Genomic DNA, 16,021 nt, shown 5'->3' with positions numbered 1-16,021 from the left:
TGTGCATGTGTCTTTATAGCAGCATGACTTATAATCCTTTGGGTATGTCCCCAGTAATGGGATGGCTGGGTCAAATGGTATTTCTAGTTCTAGATCCTTGAGGAATCGCCACACTGTTTTCCACAATGGTTGAACTAGTTTACAGTCCCACCAACTACTTTATGTAATATTTTAGAAGGCACATTTTGGTGTAAGAGACCATAATGCTGCTCTTTACTAGCTTTGTGATCTTAGAAAGTTCTTAATTTTCATTCCAACCTTCTTACCTCATAGAAAAAACAAAGATAATAAGAGGATCTGCTTCCTGGAGTTGTTAACAGGGTTAAAGGCAATAATGCATATAAGAAGATGAGCACAGTGTGTGGCACATAGTCAACAATATTGATATTGTGGTTGTTATGAACAGTCATATTCTCAATAAACTTATACATTTAAAGGAAAATGCTATAGCATAATACATTTTACAGACAGGGTACGAAACTTTGTATTTTATTGTGATACAAATTTTATAAATATGCATATATGTAAATAGTAAAGACAGGTAACATACACTAAAATGTTACCAAGGTAGTTGAAGTATAGGAAACTTTTATTTTCTGTTTATTTTCAGTATTTTCCAATGTTTCTACAAGGAACATATTTTAATCAAAAAAAAAAATGGTAATTACAGAACACAGGATTTCTGACTGAATATCAGGAAACAGAACGTGACTGGAAATCAGGAAGATAAGAGTTAGGGAGCATGTTTAAAAGTCCAGGCGCAGCTAGTCAGAAACCCCCGGAATTCCAGGACTAAAGGATGTATTTAATCTTTACCAACCCAGGAAATTGCTTCAGATCTGAGGAGCTATCAGTCTGGAAGGCTCAGTTGGGTAGATCACTGGCTTTCCTTGCATCTATCTATGTAGATCAAGGGGTTCCCTACCCAGGTAAAGATGCTGCACAGGGATGCCGTAAGCTTCGGGCCTGCAGATTATGCTTCAGCAGTGGGAAGGGGACCACTGCACCTGGTTGTCCCAGTTCAGTTGCACCTTCTAAGCAGGCAAAGACCTCTGGATAGTGAGTTCAGTTTCCTGTTGAACTTCATCCTGCCCACATTTTCCTCTGAGCTATACTCACTACTGGTAGCAGAACATGATGCTAAGTGGAAATTTTGGGTTAGTGGATAAAAACGAATGGGGACAATTAATCTGACTCTCACAAAACCAGATTATCAACAGCCAGTGGCACAGTAGCCCTAGCTGGGGGTAGAATTGTGAAGGGAAGCAGATGGGAGTCTGGTTTGCCTGTATAGTAGTGGCACATCCCATCTAGCCAGTATTAGAGACGATTTATGGGTTTAGGGAATTATGTCAAACTGGGTAAAGGCAACCAAAAATCTAAATTGTTCCATGGTCCTCCCTTCTTTCCAGTTTCAAAAAGAGTGGTATGTTTAAAAAAAAAAATGAGCATGGCAAGAACATAATAACAGATAAAAACTTCCAATTCTGTTTTTCTATTAATCCCAGGTCTATTAAGAGAATGGGGGATGGAGGAACAATATGATTATAGCTGATATATACAGCTACTGATTGTTAAGTGTCCGTATTTTCTTGCTAGCTGAATTATGCCAATTCTCTGTACAGCACCATAAAGGATCTACATTCGTTTGGGGATTCAAAATATTACACAACTTACTTCATCAGCTAGAAAACAAAGTCCTACATAAGACAGAAAGAATTCTATTAAAAGAGGAAGAAAGATTACATTTCCATTTTTTTCTTGTAGATTAGAAAAAGTGGATCTTTTCCAATGCCAGAACTTAAGCTGTCAATTTCATTCCCCAACATGACATCAAATGGTTATCCTGTGCTGTACCCAACTGGATTGTCATCTTCTGATGTAAGTCATGTGTGCCTTGGAATTATGTCATTACTGTTATCTTTTCCACTTTATGTTTAAGCCTTTTGTTCGGCATGATACTTGTAATAAAGAGTTTTACCGAAGTAACACGGACAGGTATTGAGACAATTAAAAGCAAATACTAATAGATGTATTATTCCCTAGGGCTGCTGTAACAAAGTATCACAAATCAAGTGACTTAACACAACACAAATTTATCCTTTCACAGTTCTGGAGTCCAGAAGTCCAAAATCAAGGTGTTGACAGTGTTAATTCCCTCTGAAGGCTCAAGAGAGACTCTTTTGCATGCTGTTTTCTTAGCTTCTGGTGACAGCTGGCAACCCTAGGCATTCCTTGGCTTGCGGCAGCGTAACTCCTATCTCTGCCTCTGTCTTCACATGGCCTTCTCTGTGTTTCTGTGTGTTCTCCTTCTCTCTTTGGGTTTCTGCACACTCGTCATTAGATTTAGGGTCCACCCTAAATCCAGTGATCTCATCTGGAGATCCTTAATATAATTACATCCGCAAAGACCCTATTTCCAAGTAAAGTCACATTTACTAGTTCTAGGAGGATTTAGGTATATCTTTGGGGACCACTGTTCAATCCACTAGAGCAGATTTTAGATAATCCATTGTTATGAAATGTTTGTTACCCTTTTCCTTGGTTTGTGGTAATCAAACAACTCTATAAAGTGGCTTCTTAATTGTGCCTAAGCATGCACAGCTGCAAACAAAACAGTATAATTGTATTTACTCACATCCCAAATAATAGCAATATTGCACCCCCTTTATATTTTTAGCATTGAACGAGACTATATGATAGTTCATTATGGTTTAGTGTCTAAAACAAAAAAATCATCGTAAGTATTGAATTAATGTGTGCATGATTTCAGAATTTGAAAATCTGTCTTTTCAGGCATTTTTAAAAGTATTCTCAGAAATCAAGAAATAGCAACAGTGCTAATTGGCTTATGACCACTTAAATGTTTTCCTAAGGGCAAAAAAAAATAAGCCTCTGGAATTTCCCTCTAATCCAAAAAGGCAGGTTTGTGAAAATCCAGAAGAGAAAAAAAAAATTGTACTTTTCATACTGCTTAGGAAACTTTAATCTTACTAACTTTTATCAAGGGTATAGAGAGTACTGGGGAAGCAAAAGGTTTACTAGGTTAAGTCTAGAACCAGCTGTCTTATAAACATAGGATTTAAACATAATATGTTAACATCTATCGGGTTGTCTGCTTACGTCTTCCTCCTGTGTAGACTGAGTGTCTTATCCTTGGTGTGTAGGGAATCAAAAGTATTATTGGATGAATACGTAAGTACAGATGAAGGTCCCTCTCTTTTCAATTGTTTCATGAGCCATAATATTGAACAAGTATTTTTGTTGTTTTTGTTTCCTTTTTTTTTTTTTTTTTTTTTTTCTGAGACAGTCTCTCTCTGTCACCCAGCCTGGAGTGCAATGGCACGATCTTAGCTCACTGCAACCTCCGCCTCCCATGTCCAAATGATTCTCCTGCCTCAGCCTCCCAAGTAGCTGGGACTACAGGTGCTCACCACCACACCCCATTAATTTTTGTGTTTTAGCAGAGATGGGGGGGTCTCACAATGTTGGCCAGGCTGGTCTCAAACTCCTGACCTCAGGTGATCCACCCGCCTCACTCAGTCTCCCAAAGTGCTAGGATTACAGATGTGAGCCACCATGTCTGGCAATTGTTTTTGTTTTTATCGGTAGAATTTTAAATATTTTTCTCTCTCTGTAGTATAGAATTCATAAGCTTATCTTTGATTAAAGTAATAAATTAATGAATGTATTAATCATGTAATAGTAACTTCTATTAGCATTCTTTCTTTTCCATAACAACCTCACTAGTGTCCATTACAATTCAAGAGTAGCATGGTAACAATACATATTATCTTGGGGTGGATATATATGTATGTATGGCTGGTGCACAACAACCTTTTCCATATAGCACACTTACAAAGATGGATCTTTAATATATGGCAATGGCTGTCATTCACAGATTCTTCACACTACTGCTGCAAGTCATTTTTTCCTCTGATATCTGGCATTGTCTAATAAATGTAATATTTTCATTTCTAGAATGCAAACTGCAGACCCCATATCTTTGAGGATCCTTTCAGTATAGACTCTGGAAAGAAAATGACTACATCAACTGACCATCTCAAACAAGGCACAATTCTGGTAAATTAAGACAAGTGCTATTTTTACCTTTTGCTTTCCAAATGAATAAAATTGATATCAATCTAGAAAAACCATCTGAAGTATTTAAATATAGTATATTTGATAAAATGGCAAGAATACTGATATGTATCTCTGGACATTTAAACAGGACTGCAATCCATGTAAATTTGCTACCATCACATGTAATCTCACTCCTTCTGACATGAGCCAAGTGAATGTTTCACTTATCTTGTGGAAACCAACTTTTATAAAAGTAAGTAACTACATTGTTCTATGCACTGATTGAATAATATCAATATATATTCATTTACCACTTAGAATATGCAAGACACTATGCTGCTGTTAGAAAGAATGTGAGACTGGAAGTCTAAGAGGATGTCACCAAGCCCCAGCTCCATTTAACCAGCTATGTGTGCCTCATCTTCCCTGTCTGTTAAGAACTAAGATATTTCCAAGGTCCCTTCTGGAGAGACACACTTTTTTCAATCTCTCCTATCCTTTTTCTTTGTACCTTAAGACATAAATACCTTTCCAGTACCAAAGCTTGCACTTATCTTAATAATTTGGAACTCAATTAATGTGCAGAGTATAATAAAGTGGCAACCTTTGACCCCAGGAACAAGGGAAAGAGCTAACACATACCATAGACTTACTGTGTTTTATCAGACTTTTATTATATATGTAATTTTATAATATACAGGTATATATGAAGACATTTTTAACCCCTTATAAAGCCAAATCTGTCTGACAATAAGCTACTTTAAAACTTTTTTTTTGTATTATTTGTTTCTCAAGAAGTATTTAGTTGAACATATGACATTGCCATTTTTGAATTTGATCATAGTAAGTTGCTATTTTTATGTCATTAACTGTTAATATTGGCAATTTCACTTTTTAAATTTCAACTTTAATTTTAGATACAGGGAATATACATGCATGGGTTTGTTACATGGATATATTTATAGGATATTGAGGTTTAGGGTACAGATTCCATCACTCAAGTAGTGGATATAATACCCAGTAGGTAGTTTGTCAGCTCCCTCAAGTAGTCCACAGTATCTACTGTTCCCATCTTTATATCCATGAGTACCCAAGGCCTAACTCTCACTTATATGTAAGAACATGTGGTATTTGGTTTTCTGTTCCTGTGGAATCTGCTTAGGATTATGGCCTCCATCTGCATGTATGCTGCTGCAAAGGACATGATTTTGTTCTTTTTTATGGCTGTGCAGTGCTCCATGGTGTATATGTACATATTTTCTTTATCCAGGCCACTGTTGATGGGCACTTATGTTGATTCCATGTCTTTGCTGTTGTGAATAGCACTGCAATGAAGATATGACTGCCTGTGTCTTTTTGGTAAACAGTTTCTTTGGGGTATATACACCCAGTAATGGGATTGCTGGGTTGAATGGTAGTTCTATTTTAAGTTGTTTGAGAAATCTCCAAACTGCTTTCCACTGGCTGAACTAATTTACATCCCTACCAACAGTGTATAAGCTTTTCCTTTTCTCCACTGCCTCACCATTTTCTGTTATTTTTTGACTTCTTAATAATAGCCATTCTGATTGGAATGAGATGGTACCGCATTTTGACTTTGATTTGCATTTCTCTAATGATTAGTGATAATGAGAGTTTTTTCATATGTTTGTTGGCCACCCATGTGTCATCTTTTGAGGAGTCTATTCATGTCCTTTGCCCATTATTTAATGTGGTTATTTGTTCTTTGCTTGCTGATTTGTTCAAGTTTCTTATTCTGGATATTAGACCTTTGTCAGATGCATAGTTTGTAAATATTTTCTCACATTCTGTAGGTTTTCTGTTTACTCTATTGATAGTGTGTTTTGTTGTGCAGAAGCTCTTTAGTTTAATTATATCCCACTTATCCATTTTTGTTTTTGTTGCAATTGCTTTTAGAGACTTAGCCAAAAATTATTTGCCAAGACCAATGTCAGGGAGGGTATTTCCTAGGTTTTCTTATAATATTTTTATAGTTTAAGGTCTTATATTTAAATATTTAATTTATCTTGGTTAGTTTTTGTATATGGGGAAAGTTAGGGGTCCAGTTTCATTCTTCTGCATATGGCTAGCCAGTTATCCCAACACCATTTATTGACTAGGTAGTCCTTTCCCCATTGCTTGCTTTTGTTGGCTTTATCAAAGATCAGATGGTTGTAGGTATGTGGCTTTATTTCTGAATTCTCTATTCTGTTCCACTGGCTCATGTGACTCTCCTGTACCAGTATCACACTGTTTGGATTGCCGTAGCCTTATAGTAGGGTTCGAAGTCAGGCAGTGTGATGGGTCTGGCTTTGTTCCTTTTACTTAGGATTGCTTTGGCTACTTGAGCTCTTTTTTTAGATCCATATGAATAATAGAATATTTTTTTCTAATTCTGTGATACTTTGAGAGCAATCATGTTAAATCTATAAATTGTTTTGGGCAGTATGGCCATTTAATGATATTAAATGAAAAGATTTTTCTTTTATTTGTCTCATCTCTAATTTCTTTCAGCAGTGTTTTGTAGGTCGCCTTTTAGAGATCTTTCACCTCCTTGGTTAGTTGTATTCCTGGAATTTCAGTGCTTTTTTGTAGCTTCTGTAAATGCAGTTGTTCTTTATTTGACTCTCAGCTTGAACATTATTGGTGTATAGAAATGCTACTATTTTTTGTACACTTATTTTATATTCTGAAACTTTACTAAAGTCATTTATGAATTCTAGGAGTTTTTTGGCAGAGTCTTAAGGGTTTTCTAGGTATAGGATCATATTACAAGTGAAAAAAGATAGCTTGACTTCTTCTATTCCTATTCTGATGTCTTTATTTCTTTATCTTGCCTTACTGCTCTGGCTAGGTTGAATAAGACTGGCAAGAGTGGGCATCTTTGTCTTATTCCAGTTCCCCAGGGTAATGGTTCCAGCTTTTGCTGGAACCATTCAGTATGATATTGTCTAGGATTAGTTACAGATGACTCTTATTATTTGGAAGTATGTTCCTTTGATGCCTGTCTCTACCTACTTCCTGGGAAAATCCACCTACCAGCTCTGTTGAAAGTTTTTATCATGAAGGGGTGTTGGATTTTATCAGAAGCTTTTTCTGCATCTATTGAGATGATCATATGGTTTGTGCATTTAATCCTGTTTATGGGGTGAATCACATTTATTGATTTTCATGTGTCAAACTAGCCTTACATCCCAGGAAAAAAGTCTACTTGATCATGATGTGTTAACTTTTTGATGCGCTGCTGGATTCAGTTTGCCGGTATTTTGTTAAAAATGTGTCTCTGTTCATCAGGGATATTAGCCTGATGTTTTCTTTTTATGTTTTTGTATCTGCTAGATTTTGGTATCAAGAGGATGCTGGCTTCATAGAATGAGTTTGGGAGGAGCCCCTCCTCTCCAATTTTTTGGAATAGTTTCAATTTGGTATCAGCTTTTCTTTGTACATCTGTTAGAATTCAGCTGTGACTTTATCTGGTCCAGGGCTTTTCTTGGTTAATACGTTTTTTAATTACTGACTCAATTTCGGAAATTGTTATTGGTCTGTTCAGATTTTCGTGTTCTTTCTGCTTCAATCTTGGGAGGTTGCATGTTTCCAGGAATTTACCTATTTTTGTTTTCCATTTGCATGGTATATTGTTCTCCATCCGCTTCCTTTGAGCCTGTGAGTGTTGTTACTTGTGAGATGAGTTGAAGACAGCATGCAGTTGGGCCTTGTCTTTTTATCCACCTTTCTACTCTATGTATTTTAAGGGGGTGTTTAACCCTTTTACATTCAGGGTTCATATTGATATATGAGATTTTGATGCTGTCATTGGGGGACTGATGTTCTTTAACTGTGGTGTAAGTTGAGTGTGGTCATTTGGGTTTGTTTTTTGGATGCTTTCAGAGGACCAAGGCTCTGTACAGGATCTTTATTTGTGGGTGAATGCTCACAGGAGTATTTATTAGCAAAGTGATTTTTGATGTTGTTGTTTGAGCAGTGATCCAGTAGAGGGCACGAAAGGGCAATGGGCAGTAGATAGGCTCTTAGTCTTGCCACTCATGTATTTGCTCATTTTTGCAGGTGTGCTCTGCATTGGGTGGGGAGAGGTCTCCTCCGATCACTGGCACTGTACCCATGCTTCTTTTGTTAGGTGTTCTGGGCCACAGGCTCCCTCGGGCAGAGGCCATGGCAGGGAGATAGGTGACACCTTTTCCGAACCAGCCCTGTGGAGGGAGTCATGCCCTGTCCCAGTGCTGGCCCACACTGGCCCACAAATCCATGTGTGTTACCTGTCTCAGTGGTCTGAGATGGGGGCTGCTCCCCCCTTGAGTGCCAGCCATAGATCTCAGCTTGGTACGTCTGAGCTGGACATACCATCTCTGGGTCTCCAGGACACCCCACAGTTCAGAGTCAGGCTCTGGTTGCTGTGGAGGATCCGAAGTGCTCCCAGGTCACAGGGAAAGTACTCAGGTGGGGTGCAGCACCCATACTGGGCATCAGAGACTGCGCTGTGTACATGCTCCCGTGGGGTAGTTAGGCAGGGACTCTAGGAGGGTCTGGCAGGCGGGAGAGGCTGGAGAACAGACATGCCCTAGCCCCATGGGGAAAGCCTGCTCTCTCCTGGCTTGTGATCACCGGGGGCTAGAGCCTCCCTGAAGGAGATGGGGAGTCTGAGGAGATGAGCACCTATGTCTGTGCTCTGCTCACAAAAGCTCCTGGGCTGCACACTAGCTGAAGCCCTGTCTCTACCTACTCCCTGGGAAAATCCACCTGCCAGCTCACACATCCATTGGAGATGTTGGGTACCCTGTAGCTTAGATCCCAGATGTCTGTGGCTAGAGTGAGCTGTCCCTCAGTCCCCTCCCTCACCCCTTCTCCAGGAGCCATTTGGAGCCAGGAAGTAGCCCAAGCATTCAGATACCCTACGCAGGGTTCCCAGCTTCTCCATCTTCAGCCTTGGCATCTGTGTTGCCTCTCCACACACTCTCAGTGTTTTCTCCCTAGAGATCAGATCTGCCTAAATTATATTGTCTACGTGATAATTTGGGATCTCTTAGTGGGAGAGATGTCTGTGTCTAGTTAGCCATCTTGTCCCCCCAGATCATCAATTTCATTTTTAATCCTAAATAAGTGCCTAGATAAACTTCATCACCAGAATGTAGCTGTTTCATGTCTTGCTACATTAAAGGTAGGCAGTTTGAGATTTGTTTTTTCTAATGATAAATCAATAGAAAATATTTAAAAAAAAAATTTTCATTCCATAACCAGGATCTAAGTAAGGATTTTCAGTGGCAAACGAGGGAGGACAAGTGCACAGTTATTATTTGATACTACCAGTTCCATTTGGAAGTTAACAAAATTGGAATTTTTAATCTCTCAGAAAACTCTTAGCTTTTATAAATGTCCCACTCAAACATGACTAGCTGTCATTTTGATTAGCATAATATATTAAGAACAAATCCTATTTGCTTTTCAGTCATATTTTTCCAGCTTAAATCTTACTATAAGGGGAGAACTTCGGAGTGAAAATACATCACTGGTTTTAAGTAGCAGCAATCAAAAAAGAGAGGTAAGTGCAACAATGAGTTTGAAAACATTATGCATTTCACTCTGAATTTTGTGACATAATGTTTTATAATTGTTGATAGTCCCTTAAGCAGTGACTGGTATTGCTCTCAGTAAGTGACAGACACTATTTGCTTCAAATTATACTTCATTAGCTTCAAGTGTGATTTTAGTCTTATTCTTCCTTGTAAGAAACTGGGAAAATCATGATATTTACAATTCACATGCCATTTTTGACTTTATCACTTATAACTATCATGGTGAATGGATGTTTTTACTTTCACTTTGATAACAAATGATGCAGTTGTAATTTTCCTCCTTAAAAGCTGACATTATAAAATGCAGCTGACATCTGAAGAGCAGCCTCAAAAAACAACTTCTTTATAAAAAATGCCTTTATATTGTACAGGAAAACATGTACATTTTTTAAAGTTTTCTTTCAAATTTCATTGAGAAATTTGAAACAAAAATGAGATGGTATTTCCTAATACAAATTCGGACTTGAGTCCTTAGTAAAAATAGAAAGGTTTGAGTTTTTCACTCTTGTCGTTTTATAAATTAATAAGCAAAGGTGACGGAGTAAGACCCCATCTCTAAAAAAATAAAATAAAATAAGTACTTGTTACACATGCAGGCACCTCAGCATGATCTCCCCCCTTCTCATGGGAGACTTTAAATGTCCCATGTGGATAAACAGCACCATGTGAATCATAAAATTCAATTTGGAAGCTCCCTAACTTTCAGATGTTCTTTTCAAATTGCTTATTTCAAATTATTCCAATATCAATGACTTCTGATAAGTATACACTTTTCAAGAAAAAGTAAAATATATGCATATAATGTTTACTTATGTCATAAGGAGCGTTTAGCATAAGCAATGCAAAATGCAAAGTTGTTCCTTACATAGAATAGCCAACATATCACTAAAACCTAAAAAGTTTGAGTATGGTTTATATTGGGAAAGTGATTTTGATTCCTAAATATGTGTGTTAAAAGTTTATAATTAGTTTTATTTCCCCTAAATATTAGTTAAAAATTCCCCTGGAAATATTTGTTCTGCATTCATCCTAAAGGAAGAATGTATCTCTATTGATAAAATTACTAAAAGTGATCATTTTGTAATTGTGTGATCTGAGGAAAGTCACTGATCTTATCTAGATTCCAGTTTCCATGTCTGTAAGTTCAGGGAATTGTTTTGCATGTGTTTAAAGTCTGCCTTGCTGGGCATAGTGGCTCATGTCTGTCATCCTAGCCTATTCGGGGGACTGAGATGGAAGGATCACTTTAGCCCAGGAGTTTGAGGTCAGCCTGGGCAAAATAGTGAAACCCTGTCTGTGTTTTGTTTTGTTTTGTTTTAAGAAACTGTCATAATGGTCTGATGCTGTGTATGTCTACATTCTTGCCAGCTCTGTCACCTACCTGGAGTGATTTGATCTCTCCCTGTTGGTTTCTTTTTCTCCCTAATCTTCCCTCTGGGTAAAGAAATTGAGGTGTTACTGTTAAAGGCAAGTACAGGGCTCAAACTATTACTAGCCATTGATATCTACCCTAAATTAACTTTTTTCAAATATCCCAGGGATGGGACACAGAGCAGATAGGTTTCATTGAGGTTTGAGTGCCACCTTGAGAGAGCTTGAGTAGCTGGAACACTAAAAGCGGTCCATTTTACAGGTTTGCTTCAGTTAAAACCTGATTTAATGTGGACTCAGTATTAAGTCAAGTAAAAGAGACATTGTGGTATAATGAAGAGCACACTGGGAGTGAATATATATGCAAATTTTCACTTATCCGTACACTTGAGATTTATGCATTATACTTTCAATTTATAAACAAAAAATGAAGCACGCTAGAAATAAAATAAGGAGACTTTCTCAAGTTTTTATGACAACAAACTGTGACATTCCAACCTAAATTAATGCTGTTGTGATAATACAGTAGTCTACTAATTAATTTTTAACACACATAATACTTTGGTTCTCCCTGAGTTAAACAGAAATTCACTCCTCCCTTTGAGCATTTCAATTCATTGACATTTAACTCTTTATGTATAAATTTCTGAAGGATAAGATTATAAATACCTTTCGGTAATAATAAATTTGACATAGTTAGAGATTTAGACTAGATGAAGGGCATTTTCTAATGTAAACTTAATGTTTTCTCTGTATATAGGAACGAGATTAATGCACTGGTAGAGAGTTGTAGCCTGCAAGAACTCAATATTCCAGGAGTTCTAATAGGTGTTTATCATGTTAACAATCTTGTTTAATAATTTTCAGCTTGCTATTCAAATATCCAAAGATGGACTACCGGGCAGAGTGCCATTATGGGTCATCCTGCTGAGTGCTTTTGCTGGATTATTGCTGTTAATGCTGCTCATTTTAGCACTGTGGAAGGTAAACACCAAAATTCCTTTGACTCTCTACTTCAACCATCAAGAGCAAACTGGAGAAATAAGCTATGATCTATTCAGACTATGCAATATAGTATTATCACAGCAATGAAACAAATGTTGAAATGATAACTAAGAGAAAGAAAAAAGAAAAATGTGTATTTCAAACACTGCATACAACTTGAACCAATTTTTGCGAAGGAAAAAAAACTTATTTGGGGTTAGAAATATTCAAAAATCTCAAAAGTATCTTTCTAGAGTTAGGACAATAAGGGACTTTCATATATCTGTAACAATTAAAATTTTATAACAAGTATGTATTTATTTTGTAAATAGAGAACAATGAAAACTGTCTTTTATAGAGAAAGAAAAATGAATTCCTATGCCAATTGAAGGATATATAAGCAGTAGATTCATGGTTAACATAAGCCTTGTTTTAATCACACATCTCTATGTGTCTTAAACATCAAATAATTCTTTAATGTTTAAATAGACATGGAACATTTTATGTAATAAATTGTGTGCCTGAGTGGAGGGTGTGGGATCAGCTGATGTAGGGGAGGTCTTTAAGTTTCACAGACTCCTATTTCAAATTCTATGATAAAAGTCAGTAACCACCTATTTTGTGTCAAGTAGCTCTGGATATTTATGTAGATATTTTGCTTAGGCTGAAATAGACATGATTTTTAAAACTCTTAGAAACTGTATAATTTTCACATTAAGCAGAACTGAAATGACAGCTTTTGGGATAAGTTGAATAGAGAATAACATCCCATACAAAGTTGAACCTTTTTTCAATTAAATATCAAATAGGTATTTATTCTTGCATAATATTCCCCTATATTTTACCTATTATTTTGTTAAATAGTTAACTTATGTTAAAAATATAGATTGTGGCTACATATTAATTATTCTATTACCTGAGCAACATAATTATTTAATCAAATAGTTTAAACAGCAGGTTTCTCTCCCACTGAAATACCAACCGTTCCTATCCTTTCTTACTCTCCTATGACTCACTTCCTCTTTTGAGGGGCTTAGTCTTAGAGGAGACGGCAAACAAAGCCAGATGTAGGTCAGTGGCATTTAATTCAGTAAATAGAATCCACGGCTTTTCTTCAGCAAAGTTCCCCAAACAAAATTCTCCACTATATCCATGTCTAGCTCTTCCTTCTACTTCTAAGGGATCAGTGTTCTCCGTGTAATACCTAGCTTTGCCACAGTGTGGTACCCAAGGCCTGGCTTTTTTGTGTCAAGGTTGTACTTGAAATACAGGAAGTGGTTTCTTCATTTCTATGCACCTCTAATAGAGAGTGTTACTGTTGATTTTTTTCAGCATAGTCTTCTATTCTGAGCACTGCACTTACCTGTATGGTTTTAGGACACCACTGACAGGAGAAGAGGAAAACCAGAGCTGATATTTGAATAGGTTTTTTCCAGCCTTGTACCTCTATTTCAGACAAACAAATAGGAAATTTCAGTTACCTATTTTTCAGTCAGTAGTCTGAAAAAGCATAAATGTAAAAATAAGCGCATTATTTCATCCAGATAATGATGTGTTGATACATTCTGACAGCTTCTTAGGTTATTATTATTATTATTGTAGCCCCAAAAGAATGTCATTTGACAAACTTTGGGCTGTCTTACCCAGTAGAAATAGTTCAACCACTTCATTGGGAGGCCCAGCAATCAGAACTGTGATTCCAAAGCAGAAGGGAAGAAACTAGCCCTTACTGAATGTTTACTATGTGCAGGGAACTGTTTTAAACACTTCTGCTTTAAGCATTTCCACTTAATACTCATATCAACCTTATGAGGTCTTACGAACCTCCTCTTGTAAATAAGGAACATAAAATTTAAGTGTATTTCCCAAAGACACATAGTGAGATTCAGAGTAAGGATCTGAATTCTGTGCCAAAACCACTGACTATTATCACTCCGTGTTCTCTCTTGCTTTCATTCCCTCTGGTGTCCTTGCAACAATCTTTTCGACCAAATATTTTAACTACATTTTACACCTGAGGACATTAAAGCAAAGGGAAGTAAAGTGACTCGCCCACGATTACTTGCTAGTAAATGAGTGGATTCAAGGAATGATCTACAGAGCTCTTTCTTTTTCCAATATGTCGTACTGCTGCAGGCTGTAGAACAGAGCTCTTTACTCTGGAGCTCCAGGAGTCGGGTTTTGTTCAAGAGGGTCATGAACTCTCTGAAACACATAATACTGTCTTTGGTTTTGGAATGAGGGTCCCTAGTTGGATTCAGACTTTCAGTAGTTCCATTAGGACTAATCCTACTTCCCCCTACTTTAAAGTTCAGTTGGAAGCTCCCTGAAGCATGAATTCAGTTGCAGTAGGCTCAGAAGAGCTACTCTTATCCCAGACATCTTTTTTATACTAACTAGATCTGGATCAGACACCTCAGGACTATCCCTTCTTCCTTCCTCTCCTGAATCCCACCACTTTGGAGGTTCATTGGACTCCAAAGTCTGAGTCTCTGTGTGAGAGACAGGCCAAAAATTTCTCTTAGAGCAGAGATTCAGTTTCAAAAGACACAGTCTTTATATCTTTGTCTTCGTCATACACATGACAAAAATTAAAGCTTGACAAAGTGATAGTAGCTGCCTAGTACACTTCATGATTGATGGGAGGAATCTTGTAGGGGACGTAGGTTTAAATAGGTGGAGAAACTTGTCCTGAAATATGGTACTACACGCTGGGGGAGATGCCCAGCCAGGCCAACATATCCAATAAAGTAGAATGACTTCAGCCCACGAGGAACCATGAGAGATTCAGAACGTTCCTCTCTCCTAACTTGACGTCATAATGATGCCTGAAGTTCCTCAACTGATGATTTATTTATTAATCCTAAAGGTTTATTCTTCATTCAATATACATGTTCTGGGCGGTGTGGATGGGGACTGGTATCTCACCACTTTTTAGTCTTTTATACATTAGTGTGAATTTGTTTATTCAGCAGTTATTCCATGTTATATTCATTAAGCACCTACTTTTTTGACAGAGATCATTTCATCAGACCCTTTGCCATAGGGTTTTGAACAAGGGATCATGAAATAAACACAGGAAGAAAAAAAGGAAAGCCAGAGCTACAAAGAAAGTGTTGGGGCTGAAAGCAAACTGTTTGTTTCAGATTTGGGCTAGGATTGGCCCAGTCCACCTTGAAGCTATAAACTATATTCTCCTAATCTCCACTCTTTGTCACTTAACTTCTCTTAAAAACCCATGTTAATTGGTTGGGTGGAATGCTTAGATAACCGAAGTTATTTTAAAATAGAACATTTAATGTGTAGAAGCCAAGGAGTGTTGTAAAAAAGCAAAAAGATCTGTGAGAGATCAGAAGCAAAGCAGAACGAAAAGGAGAAAAAGTCTTAGAATCCATCACCTGCTTTTGTGAAGCCTTGTGTGTTTATTTTTGACTCAGGACATGCAGGCACCAGTTGAGAAGCCTAATGGTTTGTGAATCTGGAACTTTAACAGTTGGCTCATATAAAAAAGACTGAGACATGTAGGAGAGCTGGCATTTGGGGAAGACAAACTTATTGTTTTCATGTGTATTTGTTCTGTTACCACATTTTCTTCATCTACCACCACCTAGATGATGGCATAATAGAAGACATAAGCCCTGAATAAAAATTTTCTAACCTAAAAGTGCATATTTTTGAGGGTTTATCCCCTCTCAGCCCTCAGTTGCTTAATAATTATTTTATAAATACATCGTTCCCTGGCATAATTTGCCATAATTTTGTGATTAAAATGATATAGAGGTACCACACTTTCAAAGAATTAACTCCTTGCCTTTGCTCGATCTATTATAGCTCTCTCTCAAATTTAAAAAATATGTACAAATTTGAAAAAACACTTATCTATGACCCTTAATTTTTTTTTTTTTAACTAAGCATTTTAGGTTAGATAATTGTAAAGATCCCTTCTATCCCCTATACTTAGTTTTTTTATTCTATAGAATGGGAAACAATTGCAA

At 37.1% G+C, this 16,021-nt stretch overlaps 1 protein-coding gene across 1 annotated transcript in view; it reads left to right on the top strand.

Moving 5' to 3' along the window:
* Nucleotides 1–16,021, top strand: part of ITGA1 (integrin subunit alpha 1) — a 168,061-nt gene that overhangs the window by 147,010 nt on the left and 5,030 nt on the right. Inside the window, exons 24-28 of the mRNA XM_050794090.1 lie at nt 1,768–1,881; nt 3,982–4,083; nt 4,232–4,336; nt 9,545–9,637; nt 11,910–12,026. Of these exons, the coding sequence (XP_050650047.1) occupies nt 1,768–1,881; nt 3,982–4,083; nt 4,232–4,336; nt 9,545–9,637; nt 11,910–12,026 (531 nt within the window). The remainder of the gene's footprint in view (nt 1–1,767; nt 1,882–3,981; nt 4,084–4,231; nt 4,337–9,544; nt 9,638–11,909; nt 12,027–16,021) is intronic.

The sequence above is a fragment of the Macaca thibetana genome, chromosome 6 (genome assembly GCF_024542745.1).
Source record: "Macaca thibetana thibetana isolate TM-01 chromosome 6, ASM2454274v1, whole genome shotgun sequence".
NCBI classification, from domain to species: domain Eukaryota; kingdom Metazoa; phylum Chordata; class Mammalia; order Primates; family Cercopithecidae; genus Macaca; species Macaca thibetana.
Note: the sequence above shows the minus strand (reverse complement) of the source record. Positions and strands in the feature narration are given on the sequence as shown.